Here is an 18,947-nt window from a genome sequence, read left to right as displayed (position 1 = left end):
CGCTAAAAGTTCAATCGTACGTAATTTCTGTAAAATATTACATATTCGATCAAAGTAATCTTCGTATCATTCGATGCACTTTCTCGGCGATTATCTAACTTCTTTCAGATTTGAAAGAACTGTCGATTTTAGGATTCAAAAATTCTTAGTTACAGCCTCTTCATTTACGGATTCTTTCGAAATAATGCATACATTAAAAAATTGTCTAGGTGTGATCTTCCACAAATGCTAAATTTTCATTTCCCATAATTTTTACGTTAATCTCACCGAATTTAAATTCATAAAAAAGTCACATAAACGTTTTAATTATCCGTGATGATCAATATTTTCATTATGAATCTTTTTGAAGCAATACACACCCTTTATGACTAATTTTTTTTTTAGTAGTTTTCTTCTTCTTTAATAATACTCTTCTTTTCAGTTATCAGTGTGGTTGATAATAGACGGCATGACGAAGTTTAATGAGTGATATTGTCAAATTTAATCTTCAGGAAAACATATTTTCCATACGTGCAAACTTAATCTCGACGATACAAAATGTCTCATGGAAGGAAGTACAGAAAGAAGGATTAAAGATCATTAAATGTGTAAGGTAAGGGGACGAAAAGCTAGATAACAAATGATTCGCTTCGAAGACGATCGTCATGTTTTCCATGCGAAGATTGATGAGCAGAAGGAAGGGTACAGCTCGGCCATTTTGCTTCCGTGCCCTTTCTACGCATATTTTAATCCTCGAATCGCTAGTTTTTCACTTCGGTATAAAAAGCTCAATGTCGGATTAGAATCACACGGAACGTGCCTCGAAATAATTAATGAACCCTTTTCCGCTTATTCGACCAGGGAATAACGAATACTTAAATGCATCTTTCACAGAGGAATATATTAACATACTTGTTATGTTGTAACGTATAAAGTGTTTGATTCTTACAGATTCGTACTTTACTGAATTCTAACTTGGGAAGTATACGTTTATATATTTGTATGCGTTAAAAAATCCGAACTTTATACGAAGGAGAAAATTCTCAGCTCTGAAACGATATTCAATGATGATTCTATAAATACAAAAGTATTTATCGGAAAGAAAAAATAATTTTAAGGAGTTGATATAACAACATGTTACAAGTAGACGTTTATTCATTTATGGGAAATTTAAATGTATCAAAATTTATAAGATGCACATAATGCATACACACGGAAGTAAATAACTGTTATAATATTTAGAGAGAGTAAGACAAATCTCGATTTAAGCTCTGCTTCTTTAGTGGTATTCACGAAAACCTGATTTTGTATAACATCCGCGATATAGTTATAATCTATGTAACATTTTAATCGATGAAACACCTGTATCGGTTTCTTGGATGTATTTTCTGCCCCGGATTGTGAACATATTAAAACATTTCTCTTACCAATTATCCTACTATACTACATATACTACAGGCAAGTAAAACCAAAACCATCACAAAATATCTAAAGATTCATTTCTGCGTAACATCAGGAACATTAAAAATTTTATTTATCCTTACATATTACGCACATTCTGTTTCACAGATTTAAATTTCCCATAAATGCATAACGATAGCGTCTAATAACAACCCACCAAAGTGCAATATGTTGCAACCTAATATCATTCAGAATGTTCAAACTGCAACGAGGTCACACCCGGTGGCTGTTTATTTCCAAACACAATACTCGATCGTTGAGGCAATGGCCCGCGGCGTGACCCATGAAAATCGTGGAAAACTGGGAAAGGAGAGGCGCGTCTTGAAAAGAGCCCCCTTGCAGAGAATTTTTCCACACGAAGGGACGAAGGAAGCTTCGTGTCCCCCCCGAAGTCTCTTCACGACTTTCTCCAGCAGGCGTTCTTGCCACCCATTGTGCAGGGATTGTGAAAAGTCAAAACTAACCGTTAGCTAGCGACTCGTATTCAGCTTGTAGACTTTTAAATCGGCGCGTTTCACATGGGAAAGAAGTGGATGGAAAAGGTGGTCCTAATAGAGTATGGAAAAAAGCTGAGAATTCATTAAGAGAGTTGTTAGACGTTAATGTAAAGGGTTTAGGACGCGTGGTTAGTCCTGAATCTCTCATCGTTGCAGAGGAACCACTCGGTGCAAACATAGTCCCGCGAAAAAAAGAACGGTCCCTCGTAAGCGCACCTAACGGGTTCGTCGCGTAATTACTACTAACGAACCGTTTGTTTCGCTCGACGAGACACATGGTGACTCACAGGTGTGCTTTTAGTATCGAGGTACCCGGCGCCAAAGCGCACCAAGATTACATAATAGCCGACGTAACGATTCGCGAACGTTGCACCGAGATATTCCGTTGCGCACCGAAACAAAGATCTTCGGTAATTGCTCATTAACGATTACAATAATTAATAATAATTCAATATTCGACGGTATTAAAGCCTTCGCGGAGATTAGAAGCTATGGAGGTAAGTGATTTGAAGTGTCTTTTATCGTGTATCATGTTATCGTAGATTCTTTTGTAACTACAGTTTGATTTTTGCGCTGCTATTGTTGTACCGTGGATTTTTACGCATTTATGGGAAATTTGAACATGCGAAATGTAGAGATGTCTATAACGAAATATCCAGAGTATTTTATAATGAGAAATAATTAATTTTATAGTAACTGACTAGAAAATATTATATAACGACCTGCATAAGGAGTTACGTTAAAGGGGAAAGATTGTACTTTCTTATTCTCGAATTGAATTCTTTCGAAGCTGGATGGAGAGGTATAAGATGATTTCTTTGAATTAAGAATTTCAGCGAAGTCAAGTTTAAATCATTCGGTTTGGTTCATTTTATGTACAAATATATAATGTTATATCACCATATTATATTGCGATTAGACAGACTGGAAACTTATTTGATTAATTCTACGTTAAATGGTATTACTAAAATATTGCTAAATTATATTGCAAAAGAACGTAAACGGAATGTCAATGGAAATCGATGTGGTTTTCTGATTTTGACCAGCAAAACCTTAATGACCGGTTCTCATTAGCGGTATGCAGCAATAGTCGGAACTGATGTTCACTGATGCATTTCAGTTCGAGGGACCAATTATTATGACAGTGTTTTTAGAGAGGGTAGACTATGACGGTTACGAAAGTCTTATTAATAGCGGTTCGTATAACAGCAGGATAATCGGTGAAGCAATGCACCGTGTTTTGAGGCAGTGCTTGTGAGAAAATGAAGATAAATACCGACCCAATTCGATCGTATTAATCATGGGAAAACGCTAGGTTTCGTAACGAGAATGATGAAGAGGAAGGTATGCCCGAAGAGAAACAGTAGCGCTGGTTCATGAACTAGCTGGATTATACTGTCACGGTTAACTCTGTGCACCAGAAAGTAACAGCACGCAATAACGGTGACCGTTTTTATTATAACTTGCTTGTTTTATCTTCCGTACGACTCGCATGACGACTGTCAATGCATATGGTTCCCACCTCCGCTTCCTGGTTCCTAGCGGAGCTTCCGGTCTCGTGACAGCCCGTCCTGGTCCACCGCTCGTTCCGTCCTAACATTACAGCTTCGCCACTTTCACGTCGCATTTCACCTCCGAGTGATGCAGACTTCCTTCCTCGTGAACTACCGGTTTGCGGTCGCGCTCAAATCGTCGAAAGAAGTCAGAAAAACGCAACATTGACTCGCTCGTTAACGCTTATCGGAGACGCGACATTGGCGCCACGTGACTGTTAACTAGTAGCAATAATAATATAAGACGTGGAAGATTGCGCGGTATAATTAGACAGAAGGTTATTTTATTATATAATACGTGCAAAGATAAGTTGGAAATGTGAAACAGAATTTTGTCAACGGAGCTTTGTTTCTAAGCAAATCGAGTTCGAAAACCTGTTAACGTGAACACGTGAACTTTGCAACTTTTTGACTGAATATACGACTGGGCGACTGGTAAATAACATATAGGATAAATTTGTTGTTTAGGGCTTTATTTTTTAGGAAAGTGCGTTTGAACTTGCTTAGTTAAGAATTGGCGCGATATCGATGAATTTTCGAGTACAATTTTCTAGGCTTCAAGCGAATGTATTTTATTATAGATTTTCAATTTATTTTTGGATGAAAAATCTATTCTTCTTTTTTTACCTTTCTAATAATTCAAGTTATTCTATGAACACGATAGAAATCATACTTTATTCGCTCTTGACGTGAAAGTTACGTTCGAAACTAATCAAACGCTATAGTGTTCGAAAAGATCCTCATTACCTAACATTAAAATCCCGAACTATAATATTTCAGAAATATTACTTATTTTATATATTATATATTTATATATTATTATATTTTAGACTCGATTCAATTCCCAATGCTAATTTAATACAAGGGACTCCACGTGGATGCGTTGAAAAACGAGAAAAAAAGAAAAACGTGAGGAAAACCGAGGGCGTTCACGCCGGCGATTCATCAGTGAATAAATAATTCATGGTGTTTGCGGGGACAGGACCATGGCGGTAAAAACGTCTGGGGCCCTGTTTAACCAGGATGACGTTCCGGGACTGACAGGAGGCAGATGAGCGTGAAGGAACAAGGTGAAAAATGGAGGACTGTTAAACAGGATTTTCGATGTTGACCGAGGCAACGGAAAACGAGGACGGTACTTCCTGAGGGAAGCACGGAAGCTTCGTTTCTTTGATCTTCGTGAGACCGACGAACTCCGTTCGATTGTCGAAGAGACACTTTTCTTATTTTTTCTATCGTATAGAAGTCGAGAGTTAAGTCTCGGCTTAAGGTCTCTATCAAATTATTGTAGCTTGAGTTTGGACGATTCGATATCTGATGCAACATCAAATTATCAAATCCTATATAGCTAACAATAATTTCAAATAATTTCAATAAAATAATTTCAAATTGGAGAATTCTGTGACAAAAATTCCTAATATAACGAATTACAATATCTTTAACTTCATTTTCTTCTACAAGTCACAAATATCAGAAGTGATCGGAAATGTTCAAAGAATACTATATTCCAAGAAAAGGATCGACTTTCTAAAATCACGGATGCAAACTCAAAGATCAAAGGCATACCTCCTATAGTTGTGCTTCGAAAAGAATAAGTTAACGGTATCGATTTTTGAAAGAGTCACCCGGTATACGTGACAGTCATGCGTTATCCTAGGATCTGAGGAAATAAACGGTTTCCTGAGTGAAACGTGCCACTGTGGTGTGGGCCAGCCACGAGGGACAGATAAAACATACGTCGAGGCACGTTTAAGCCTCTTCCACGCAAAGAACCAACCAATGCAATGCTTCAGCATTTCCGTACGTTCATAAATATTCATACATCTTTGTATTAAGAATTCGTAAATGGAAAAAGGGACTGTCCTTGAACAAATGTCATAAGGGAAGAACATCCAACTTCATACACCTCTCTCCTCATCGAATCGAAGAATCATATTTGTCAAATTGAAGATCTGTTGCCGTTCAATTTTGGTTGAATAAGCGATACCCGAACGACGGTGTTTGATCGGAACCTTCAGCTCACTGAAATAAGACAAGAAGTGTTGCTGGTTTGTGTACACTCTCGTCGAAGAGCTTTTGGATCAACAGGATGCGGGTCTATAGGAGGATTGCCTTATTTATGAGCCATTCACAAATGCCTAGCGTATATACTAGTTCTTAAATTTAATGGACCGTGAGAGAAAGAGAGAGGATGCCGACTCTCTAGGATTCTTTAATTCGAAACATGTTTTCTGCCCTCGAAATACAACCATTTGAATAGAAAGATATATTATACATATATATCGATCATAGACATTTACATAGATTCTTTAAATTTGGTGCATTACAGAGAAGGTTGTTTTAATTGTATTTTTGCATCAAATTTTGTATTAATTTAACGCAGTAATTGAACGATTTTAAAAGTCAATAATCAATTTCACGTTATCAAAACCCATCTTTTTGTGAATTTTAAGATAAAATATACGTTTTTGCATCATATTGAACATTTTAAAAACGATGTTGCGACATTAAATCGAAATGAAAATTTCTTTTCTGGATAAAACGGATACATAAAATGTAAGAAGTGTATACAGACATTTGTGGCGGACTGTATACACAATTTCTCGGTTCAAAAGGTTTCATAAATGAATCTCTTCGGGCAGAAAACACGATTCGCCGATTTCCCGCCTCAAACAGATGTTTCTTCGTTTTTGAGCTACCAATAAAAAGAAACACTCTGGCTATAATTTTCTGTTTGCACGATGGACGCCTAAAAACCGAAGTCAACGATGATTCACACGTTTCGTAATTCCGTTCCTGGAAAATCACACGTAGTCCGTAATTGTATCCGACAAATAAACTGACCTTGAAAGCAACGTGTGATTCACCGTTGCAGAAATGTTTCGGACCAAGCGATTCGGAACCGTGCTTCAGCTGGAGCGAGATTAGAAAATTCGTTCCAGAAACGGCAGCGTAGCTCGGAGCTGCTTTCATTTTCCATTTTCATGCGAGCGAAACTCCGTTGGCTTAGTTTTCCATCGACGTTTAGTAGTGGAGAATACGATCGATCATGGCGACACTTTCGCGATAATGACGTGCTCAATCTCTCGCGGAATAGGACCAAAAACGGTCGAGGATTTGCTACACACGAGACACTACAGCGTTCTGATAGGTAGACCTGTCACTTCGTAATAATTTACAGACATCATGCAGTAATTTGTGCCAGTATAATTTATGCGGACTCCGCGTGCAGTTTTCCACAGTCGTTGGAGCGAGAAGAACAAGCACAGAACTCGCGTTACGATTTTTAATTCGCACTTTATCGATGTAATACCGAGTGACGGGAAAATACTGCAATTGAAAGTTTTGACGTAACTTTTGTGGAAAAGATGTTGAATTTTATTAAATATTTCGAAATGAACAACTTGAACAGTTGAATGATAATTCTACTCGAACTGAACAACTAAAGTTAACGACTGAGTCAAAAATAATTCCCTATTGTTTCAAACTGCTCCGAATTCTAAAAAAAGACATCAATTTAATATCCAGACGTAATATTATCTCTTGAAAGCTATCTATTAGATTGATTTATTATGGATACAATGTTACCCCAGTACGATATTTTTATTCTAGAGATCAATAAATCCAATACTCTATTATTACCCAATATTAAATGAAAAGCAAAAAAGTGATTGTTTGCGAATGTTATAAATAACATCGTGGCAATTCTATTAGGAGACGATAATATTCAAACAAAAATGGCATGGAGTGAAATTTCACCCCTGATAGCTTCTATCGAAGGCTAAGCGAGGTATAAATATCCATCTATGTAGAGTTTTAAAAAAGATAGAAATCCACCACATTTATACTTATTCCACTCACGAAATTCACAAAGGGTGAAATTTCACCCATCATAGTTTAAAGAACGCACAAGATATAAATATCCATCAGATCAATCACAACCATCCGCAGAGTTTAAAATAGAGAAACACTCAACAATGACTTTTATTCCATTCGCGATGTAAGATTTTAGAACTTTATAGATTTGTATAATTACATAAACGATATATACTATAATATTTATAAATCTATATCTTCTACATTCGCAGAATTCCACAAATACTCTTCTGTTAGCAAGGTGATGCACTTACACCATTCTCGAAGCTATATTCCCGACGTAATTTATTAAATTGTGCAGTTCTATACCCTGTAAGGTAAAAAGCATTAAAAATGTTTTGTGTCATCATGGGTGTTTCCCCGGCGTTTCTATCTTTAGCAATGGCAATCGATGCGAATATGGAAATGATCGCGGGCTATTCGGTGACCATCAGCTGGTTTCCGTGGAAACCAGGTGGGGGCGTGTGTCGTAGGTCGTCGAGCGTAGGCTGGTCGTCGAATCCATCCGCGTGGACGTACACCAGGCAGTCAGGAATGCAGGTGAAGGATTTCCACGTAGTTTCTCTGCGCCAATTTACTTCCTTATTGGGCTGAAAAATGCCTGGAATCCTGTCCATCGCGTCCTTCCCGATATTTTACCCGTGAACGTCCTTCGCTCGTGATAAGGAATTCCTCATGGAAGGTTAATGGATGTACTTAGCCGGTGACTCGTTTTTCAAGCACTTTGTGCACCTTCTCGTGTTACTCTGCGCCGAGTGTTCGATATAATAGGCGAGATAATACAATCGAACTTCGACAACTCGAAAATTTCTATAGGACAACAATTTTGTAGCTGTGAAAACTCTCTACAAATCGAAATGTGTTTAAACGTTATCTCGAATCATCTGTCGCGTTTAGATACATTATTTTATCTCAATGATTCAGATTCACACAAGAAGCTTAAGTTTACCTTAATAAACATCATATCAATATAACTTGTGACTCAAATTCACAATCAAACTTTGATCACAGTTACCTCCTCAAAGTGATAGGAATATGGATATCTACATGTTTTACAATGAAAAATTATATATTAATCTACACTACTACTACTATAACATTCATGTAAAAGGAAACACAAGTATGTGTTATAATCTATCATAATAATTAGCAACAATAAAAAGAGTTTGATTCGATCAATCTAGACGTCGAATAAAGAAAACATGTTAAAAAATTACTTTAAAAAGCATCGCAAAATAATTCAAGCATATTTAAATTAATTGTTTCTCTGACAATCTGGACCAATTATCACTTTCTGTATAAAACCAGCGAATACCTCAATACCTATAAACAGAACTGTATATATATACATGTATGTAGAAGGTTCCCTACTGGCGTCGCGTCATAAAATTGGAAGACGTCGACGACAAGGGTGTAGCAGGAATCCCGGCGTCTATTTCTATCTTATGGCTGAAATAGTCATTATGGTCGACGAAACGTGGGTGTGTTTAGGTACTGTTTCCGACGGTAATTGGCCGGGGAAAGGGGAGATGAACCGTAAAGAGAGAAAGCACCTAGGGTGCCTGCGATACGTATAGACCATCCTCACTCCTACGCCGTTCAATTGAATGACGTCAATCTTTTGATTACCTAAGCTTACGCGATTCATCCGCCCGCGTTCGGGCGGAGGAAAAGCTCGAAACACATTATTAAATTGAAGTCATAGTCAACCGACGAGTCAAAGGGAATGTCAACTGAACGCACTGACAACTTTCAGTTACGGATAAATTATGCACGGTCGACAGGGTACTTTTAATTAGATATGATTGGGGCGAAAGGCCACCGCATATATCCGCAAGTACTGCACGAACAATCAGTATAATTCGAATCACTTTGGGCTGTGGCACTGATTGATCCGTATTAAGAGTCTAATTTTCTTTTTTCTCTCTCGTTTGTTCCAGGCGAACTGTACGTGGAGGACCTAGGTGAGAGACGGATCGTATCCATCAGAATGGGATGGCTTTGGGTCGAGGGTACTCCCAGGCTCCCGTTGAGGGCATTGAACCTACGACAGGCAGCACCCAGCCTATGTCAACCACACGCACTGGCTCTTGGGTTCACACTCAGCAACTCGCAGGGCCACACTCTCGCCACTTTTTGGGTAACTTATCAGTTTTTTATTGACCACTGAATTTAGAGATAGAGAAATTATTTTTTGATATTAATCCTAACGATCTTTAACTTTTGGAAGGTATTCGAAGGTTTAAGACATGTCAGGGGAAAGTTATTTTATGTCCATGTTGAACTTCAATGGCACTCTCACAAAAACCTGAATCAGTATCTAATTGGTTCACTTACAGTCACTGAATATTATTCATTAAAATTATTCTTTTATTTAAAAACAAATTATTAGCTTTTTACGAAAATTCTATTTTTGGTAAAACTTATGTTTTACGAACACTGGACGTCCTATGTTAAAGATATTTATCAGCAAACATGTTGACGATCAGTTCAAACCACTGTAGGTACAGTATAAAATGTATCTAAATATGTCATACATATGTAATTATAATTAAAGTAGAAATGACAAAATGAGATGGATACACGTAATTATATCTTATGGTTATACCTATCTCAATAAAAGTACACATTAATATCAGAATAAGAATGTGATACCGGTCATTTTGATTAGTTTGACAGCTTTAACGTTAAAAATCGGAGGCTTGACTCTATTTTGACGTTAGATGTTAAATGATTCGAATCGATGTTTCAAGATTTCGACCTTTTTGTCGGTATGTAATTCGAGGCATAACAGTATCAGGAACCTGGACGTGAAAGAAAGAAGAAGTGGACAGGCGAGATAGAATAATTCGCCGCAACACGCAATGTAATTACATGTAAATGGCTTTTATCCGCGGCACGATCCGTTTCCTCGCCCGCAAACACTTTCTCGTCTTAGTCAAAGCTCCTGTTTTGCTAAACGCCGCAATTTCTAATTACGCTCTGCCAACGTCTGCAGCTCGATTTCTATCTAGTTATACAATCCTACCATCTATCTCGACTCTTAGTTTATCAAAAGTCTCGATTCATTTGAATTTCTGCGCTAATTATCTGTATCCAGCAGTGTATTTTCTTTGATTTTGGTTGCAATCCAAGTTCAAACGGCTGAAAAGGTATTTGGACACTTGTAACGTATTTTATGAATGTATTATACATGTGTTATAGGAGGCATTTTGAAATTTCACTAATGCTGTTAGGGGACACGTTTATGTATATTTCCAGATTGCTTCTCCTGTTAATGAAATGCCAAAAAGTTTAGTTATAATACATTATAATCATAATTCATATGAGTCTCCCATTGTAAGTATCCAAATACCTTCATGAGTCACTGTAGATGAACCTCTCAGAAACTAAATTAATCAACTCTTCTTGTAATTTGCCAATTTATTATCCACATACATGATTAATGTGCAATTGTATAAATGTCATTTATTTCTTAAAAATTGAACATTAATCGTGTAGCTATGTAATGAAATTGAGAAATTCATAAAAAATTGAGTTTATCAAGGTTTTGAAAGGAACCAATGGAAAATTCATAAAGGTCGATTGATAAGATAAGGAAGAGACGCGAAGGACGCGAGCAGGTGACGTAACTCGTATCCGTACGGAGTGCGGAAGGTAATAAGGTCAGTAGGCAAGGTCAAAATCCGCCGGAGCGATCACGACGATAAGCGGACGCGTGGGAGATCCGCGCGCCACTCTCCCATGACCCGGCATTGTCAAGGAGTCCCACCATCCTCCTTTCCTGGCAAACGAGTTCCTTCGCCTCGTTACCTTACTGACTCAAAGGACGTTCGCGCGGTCATCCAGCGGCGTCTCGCTCGGAGCAACAAAGCCTGAGTCGCCATTCACAGATCTTAATAATAGCCTGTAATTGAGTTTACAATCGGTTAACAGACTCCTAACGTCGGTTTCCTTGAATATTTCAAGAATAATTATATAGTAGCGAGGGTTCTTTAAGATCCATTAAACGAATGACATGGGACGTGGCTAGAATTTCGATCGCTACATTAGAATGAGAAACATGAAGTACGAACGAGGAAAAGGGAAAGATTCGTCAACTGAACACCATTCGTTAACACCAGTAAAACGATTCAAATACATAAATATCCTTCTCACATTTTATAATACCATGTACAAAACATCAAAGGTATAGTCTATAATATTCAATGAATGCAACATCAAAAGTGAAGTATTGAAGTATTGAAAGTATACTTTTTATAGCATTCGATGTATAAAGCAAATCTTTGTTTAGGTTCTATCTCTTCAAATATATGGACTAATAATTAATACATACATTACATAATATTTACACAAAATATATTGAACACATTCTTCGAATCCTACTGGAAAAATAACAAATAATTTCACTTCAAATTTCCACTGGAATTCGAATTACATTCGAGACATCTGGATAGAAATTACATTGACCCATATATAAATCAGAAAATCTATGTATCTAGTATTGAAGAAGATATCTAAGAAGTATATCCAATATTTGTTAAGACAAAACTACTTTCCTGTTTTACAGGCGGATTCAGAGCCCGTGTACTGGTCCTGGGTGAGAGCAATCGCAGCAGAATTGGTCAGGCAAACACCATTTCGAGCCCAACGCTGTCTAAACTTCCTAGAGATCCTGACCATCTGTCCAAGAGGACCCGTTCCATTACCCGACAGTCCCACAGAATCCAGAAGACGTTCCAGAAGCGAGTTACGCTGCTGGACCAGTGACTCTCCCACAGAGAAAGAGCCTAGAACAACCACGACAATCTTAGAAGAATCCAGACGAAGAGCGAGAAGCGAGTTACGTGGTTGGTCCAGCAGTAACTCCAGCGACGAAGATCTGTTAGGCGACTTTCGAAGTATTCCAACGATAATAACAAAGGACCAGCCGATGACCAGAACCTGGGGCTGTAGCGAAAGCAGCGAGGGAAGTGACGACAGTCTTCCTTGGAGCGGCGTGTGTCGTTCCAGCGTGGATTCCGTGGACTCAGCAGTGTCTATTCCTGAACCAGATACCAGAGAACAAAGGATCCAAAGGTATAAAGAAGCCAGGAGACGAGAGAACGAAGCTAGAAGTAGAAGAGTGCTAGAAGAAGATGCTAGGAGACGAAAAGACAGAGCTGAAGAGAACAACAACGATATCCTAAAAACTTATGGCTCGAAATCGAGGAGTAGATTCTACTCTGGCAACGACAATGACAGCTATTGTCTAACATCCATAAAGAAGGACAACGATAGTAGCTATGAAACTTCTAGATTAAAAAACGAGAAGAACATCATCATCAGATTGCCTCCTGTGAAGCCTAACGAGTCTTCCTTAGTCAGATTCGAAGACGATCATCGGAATGAGGATGATAAGAGGAATAATAACAGTCCCAGAAATGGTAACGCGAGTCCTGGTATACTTAGAATGGATATGAATGAGAGAAGAAGTCGTGCAAGAGAGAGGAGGAGCATCAGAGAGAAGAGCCAATTGCTCCAAACACAGCAGTTTACTAATACAACTGTAGAGACTCTTCAGGAACGCAAGGAACGATTGGCCCAATTATCCTCGAGGATTCCAGTGCCTCGACAATTGTCGCAGAATTCTAAACTCGCGGAGAATTACAATTCGACGGCTCTGCCTAGATCGTCGACCTCTCTGTCGGTTCTAACCGAGCCACCTTGCGAGGAGGACGTGGCCAGACTCTTGGAACGGTGTCAAAGGGTAGACCATTACGTGCCAGTACGAGAGAAGCTGACTCTGTTCGAATCTCTGTCTAGGCTAGGTGGTCGACTGGCTAGAAGCACCGAAGATCTCGGTCGAACGTCTTCGAAACCGAGTCCCAGAGGGAAGCAACGTGCCCGATCGCTTCACGATCTCAACAGAGGAGCCAGGGCCGTTCCCGTCAGGGAAATGTGTCGATTCTTCGAGGGAGACGTTGAACAGGATCAGAATCAGAAGACTCCTCTTACCAAAACGAGGTTCAGTGACCCTGTGACACCTACTAGAAGTACTACGTGGAAGGATGCTGCGAGTTCCAAAGGCAACGACACGCCTCACATAAGATCTTCCACGAGAAAGAAACACTATTTAAAGTAATGGTTGTGTTCGAGGTTCATCTTTACAAGTCCTAGATCCTCCTGCACAATAACTTACTAACTGATAATATTAATGACTTGACAAGTTGCAAATTGTTTTGCTTATACACTTTTTCTTTACAATCTTCCTTTGCAATATCACGTGAAATGATCAGATGACTTGTGGATTCGTAAAATCTAATTTTCTTTGTTAGCGAACATGTTGCTGTTACATATGTAACTTACGAAGCTCCACTAATAATATTAGTTCAATTGTGTTAGAGGATGGTGTCTTCGAGTTTTCGGTGTCTGAGTCTCTGATGTGTCTCTGCTGAGAAATTCTATGTTCGAAAGCAGGCCTTTCAGAGGAACATACTCTGTCCTAGATTTAAGTGATTAGAGTCACAGAGAAATGCGCCAGATCTGATACTTCGATTTCCGATTCCGTAGATTTACAGGTATTATAGACCGAATCGTGAAGTTAGAAAGGATCGATATCGATCAGTTTAGACGCGAATCCGCTCGCTTGACTGCGATGGATCGTCACACTCGTGTCGAGAGAAAGTCGCTGCCTGGAGCAGCTGGTTTTTTTGCTCTCCAGGATTTGAACTGTGCTCGATTCGAGGTTCCGATCAGACGTTTCCACGCGACACGAGCATCGACGATGCCTGACAAAGTACAGGAAGAAATACAAGGTTTTTGCGAGCGCGGTTTTGTCAATTTTTCTTATTTATTGTATTTTCGTTCCGTTTTTTGTACAAGATTCCCCGGAGCCTAGCGTAGTCCACGAACGTGATTCGACGTCACGGATAAAGAGCGCATCGAATCGAAAGATGAGGAGGAAGAGAAAAAGAGAGGGAATAGGAGAAACCGGTAATTTCCATTCACCAAGCGATTCTCGCGCACGAAACACCTGCCGAATGCAAGTCGAAGGCGGTCTTCGATTTCTCGATTAACCGACCAAGACTCGTGGAATCGTTAATATCCGGAGATACGAGAGTTACGAATGAGAGAGTGAACCATCCTGAGGAGTTCTACGTATTTCGTTGAATGGAATGAGAGTTAAGTTCTTAAGAGTTCTTCCGGAAAGTTGCAATTATTAAGTTGTATAAATAGATTAACGAAGTTTTTGAAACCGTAAACAGTTAGGGGTCCTTTAATTTTGTACATAAAGTGATTATATTCAGGTTGTTTGAAAAATTTGTAAAAATGAAATTCAACAATGATTGGAAAATGACGCATTTGTATAGAACTAGAATTTTGTTAAATAATCTATGCTCATTGCTATCATCATTGTTTCTTTTTGTGATAATATTCTGCTATTTATTAGATTATTTTCCACCAGTTGTTTCAAATGGTATTTGAAAGATTCTGAAGTACTCTGGTTTTTGCCATTAAAAAAGGTTTTATAGAGATTAGAATAAATGTAAATGATTCAAGTGTAATTGAACATATTGACTGGAATTTTTTATGTTCAATTAAAATTATTACTTTGTTTTATCATTTATTATCTATTCTATTATCTCACAAAAATTTCTAACAAGTGATCATCTTCCAATCGTGAAAAGGCCACGAACGTTTCAAACAACCCGATATTTCCTTCCACGCGTACCTGAACGAATAAAATTCGCATTTAATTCACCCATCGTTTGATCAGCGATGGCTGTTGTAAATAATTTATTTAGTTAAAAATCGGAAGCCGGGAGAACGTAACCAGCTATTGGTCGGATCTCGAACATCCGTTTCAACGAGTGGCGCGTGAACTAATATCGACTTCCGTTTGCTCTTCCAGTCGGGACGAACATTTCCATTCCTGTTTCTCCTCTGCTCTTCTTCTCTCTTTCTCATTCTTCTTTTTCTCTTTGAGTTCAACTAGGTCATGCGAACGGCCCCTGAACCGTGTATCTCGTGACTCTTTCCTTTTGTTCGCAAAAAAATAATCGCATTAGGAACCAGACGGAAAAAATAGAAGAACGACTTTTTACGATGACGAGATTTTTTTCTCGAGACGATTTCCTTCACCTGCAACCTATCGATTATCGATAGCCACGAGATATAGAATTATCATCGAGAAATAGCGCTAACTATATAACGAAGTGCCAAAAAAGAAAAAGTGTTATGTTGCTTTTGTCGAGAAGAAATATAAAAATGTATAGAAAAATATAAATAATTAAATCTGTATATACTTGTTAATTTTAAGATTACAGAGATCGATATAATTTTTCTGTTTCGTGTCTCGGTTATTTCAGATCGCAGAAAAGTTACATTGGAATTACCTTTTATGCGATCTGCAAAGCGATTATTTATTACATGTGTATAAAAAATATATATATTATTATTAAGATATAATTATATTGAGTTGGTTCTGTGAGAATCGATCGACTGATGTTGGATACGTTTCAACGATAGTTTTATACAGTAAATTAATTCTTCTAGGTAAAGTAGCCTTTCGCTAATCAAAGGTCGAATCCATTTATTTTTCGTATCTTCGTATACGCGTATCACATAGGAAGCCGTATGTACGATTGTGTGACAATGTACGATAATTCGAAAAATCAGTGTGCTTTGTGTAGAAACCTGTAAGCTGATGGAAGTATAATGGAAATATGTGTACGACGATTAACAGCGGGAAAATTAATTTAAACGACAGTGAATTGATCGAGCCTTGGTGAACTTTCGTATTACAAATCTAATCGAAATTTTTGATTGATCACATAGTAAATTTGTCGAGTCGCTCATTAAAAACCGCAACTTCCAAAAACACTTTCCAAAGAGCAAAATAAAATATTATAAAATAAATAACAATTATAAGACAATTATAACAAGATAATACGAAACAATTGGATAGTTTGTAGTAAAATTTGTAAGATACAAATTGAACAACATATGGCCAGTCTTGTCACCATCAAGTACCTCCACCTTTTATAAAAAAAATCATTCATCTTTTTCCACAGTGATTTGCTTCAAGTCTTAGAAGGATTAAACTGTCTCAACAATGGAAACATTTTATAAAATGAACAATAAATAATTCTGATAATATGTCATATTTCGTGGATAAGGTAAATGATATTAAATATTCTAGCCAAAGTTCGATATCGTCTTGTTGAGAAACGAAACATTTGTAATTAATTGGTTTCTTTTTCCAATCAGAGACAACATTTGTTCGAATTAAACATTTCAATACTTGAGAGAAATTGAAGATAAATAAAATTGTTCCCTAATCCTACCAACACAATAAAGAATATATTTACTATCAAAAAGGCTACAAACTTTCCGAACAATCTAATACGTATAATAAAAACGAATGAAGAGTTCGAAGATATATAACGAATGTATAAATAGGATATTTATGTTCAGTAATTGGTACCATGAAAAATTACATTTCTATGATTTTCCATAATACAGAATTTAAAGAGATATTTTTTGTACTTAAAACAATTTTCAAAGTTTTATTTTACTTTTAATTATCGAACGATGATTACATATTAAATTTAATCAATAATAAAGATGTTCTCTATTTATACACTCGCAATGTGCACCGAGGGAATAGTTAACCTGCAGTAAAACAACCTCCAGCAAGGCTCGATCGTTTTCGCGTCAGCAAGCCGACGACCGTGTTCAGGGTGTGTCCTGGCAACCCTCTGTGCCCGGATGTCTTATCTCCTTATTCTTTCGCTCGCGAATAATGGCCGCGCATGCACGTCGAGAGGAAACACGTGCAGAGCTCGTCTGTAAAAATGTAGCAATTGAACGCGGTAGGGCGAACGTGAGAAGTCATCCGGGCAGTGAAGGGGTTGTTGCCGGAAAAAAGTGGAAAAACTCGGAGCGGACGTTGTTCCGCGGAAACACACTGGCAGCCTGTAAAACCGGTCGATCGCCAAAGAGTCCTCTAGTCCCTGGTCGGAGAAATCCGAAAAGGCTGTATACATGTATCCCCTATACGGGGCTGCGTAACAGAAACCCCCATAAAAAAAAGAGAGATCATCCCTGCAATACATACGATCCTATAGTGGCTGAAGTATTCGTTGTCCTAAATAATGATAACAATAAATATTATAATAGAAGAACAGACACAACTCCGGCGGATTTGTATGTTACGTTTGTTGTAATAAAAAAGGACGAATAATGGCCGTTACATAAAAGTGATTGTCGTTAGAAAGTGGACGGGGAGAAGGCCTTGGCACTTCTCGTGCACTCCATAGCTTATACTTTTATACTTCGTTCTATTCCCCCATCAACTGCTCTCGTGTTCTTTTACACGCTCTTCTTTTACGAACACCCACGCGATTTTCCTTCTTTCCACCTGGGTCCGCGACCAGCCACGCGCTCCGCTAATTAGCGCGTGTTTTCGTAAGATCGCGAGCGAAGATTAGCAGGTCTCTTGAGGTGAACTTTAGAGAAGGAGAGGAGGCTTGTGCAACCATCGACACTGTAAAATTATTGTATCTCTAGCGCGCTCCTCTATTACAATAGGAAAGTGGAAAATTCCGTGAAACGCCTGAGGAAGGAAGATAGAAATCGAGAATTACTCTTGATGGAATATAATGAAGTCACGATTAAAATATTAAGTGGATATATTGATCGATTTAGCCGCAGCTAGATCCTTACGTGTTTCCTACGCGCGTAGACTTATTTTCATAGAATTTGTATGTATTGCTGCTTAAAATTTCATGGTGTACCAAAAATCATGGTGTAAAAGGATCATGCTATTTCATTAATTTTCATCCTGTTATTTCAATGAAAATTAAAAATTATTTTGTCAAGAGCACATATACATTTTCAATAATTGCAGAAACAAATTATCTGAATCCTGTCATTTTAATAAGTTTGATAGTACTTTACTTGCAGCTGCGAAAGGAAAAAAATTAATTCTGCATTGTCATTCGATGTTCCTGGCGAGGTTCAAGCACTTTATCTCCCTTTAGATTTTTTCGAATTTTTGTTTCTACGATCAGAACTAGTCGTATAGTCTGAAATCTGATCGATTTAACGATTCGACGATGACCTCGCCATATCTCCTCTAGCAAGAGTAGAGGTTTAAGATTGAAAAGGGACGGTCGTCGATGAAACAGAGTTAATTTGCAGGCTCGAAGGCCAGAAAGTTTTTGCAAGGATCGCAGACTGTCCTCCATGCCGGTACTCTTTAACTCTCGTTTATTTGGCCTGCTGGTGAACTCGTTCTTGCGTTTACAGGACCGCCCACTTTACGTTCCCCATGTAATTTTCATTCCACGCACTCGCACACGCGCTCCCGGGAAAAATAGAATATTCCATAGGGAGGAATCGACCGGCAGATAATTTATTTGCTAGCTTTAATGAAGTCAAATGTTGCGATAAATTTAACGATGTCGTTAGCCGAGCACCTGAACACAGCCTCCTGGAAAAAGAGTACACGACTCTGCGTCTGATAATCTAAACTCTGCCATCAAACTCTACCACTAACACAAATAAAAAAAAAGAAAAAAAAGAAGAGAAAAGA

General features: G+C 38.1%; 1 protein-coding gene across 3 annotated transcripts in view; it reads left to right on the top strand.

The window, feature by feature from the left end:
• Window positions 1-18,036, top strand: part of LOC139992604 (uncharacterized) — a 50,353-nt gene extending 32,317 nt beyond the window's left edge. For 2 of the 3 annotated variants that reach the window (XM_072013559.1, XM_072013561.1), the window contains exons 2-3: window positions 9,307-9,506; window positions 11,937-18,036. In XM_072013559.1, the coding sequence (XP_071869660.1) occupies window positions 9,307-9,506; window positions 11,937-13,490 (1,754 nt within the window). In that variant the 3' untranslated portion in view covers window positions 13,491-18,036. Of the gene's footprint in view, window positions 1-4,348; window positions 4,561-9,306; window positions 9,507-11,936 lie in introns of those variants that run through there. The other variant, XM_072013560.1, reaches the window with a different exon arrangement.
• The last annotated feature ends 911 nt before the right edge of the window (window positions 18,037-18,947 follow it).

Source organism: Bombus fervidus, chromosome 12, assembly GCF_041682495.2.
Source record: "Bombus fervidus isolate BK054 chromosome 12, iyBomFerv1, whole genome shotgun sequence".
Classification (NCBI taxonomy): Eukaryota; Metazoa; Arthropoda; class Insecta; order Hymenoptera; family Apidae; genus Bombus; species Bombus fervidus.
The sequence above is the reverse complement of the archived record's forward strand: the minus strand, read 5'-3'. Positions and strand labels throughout refer to the sequence as shown.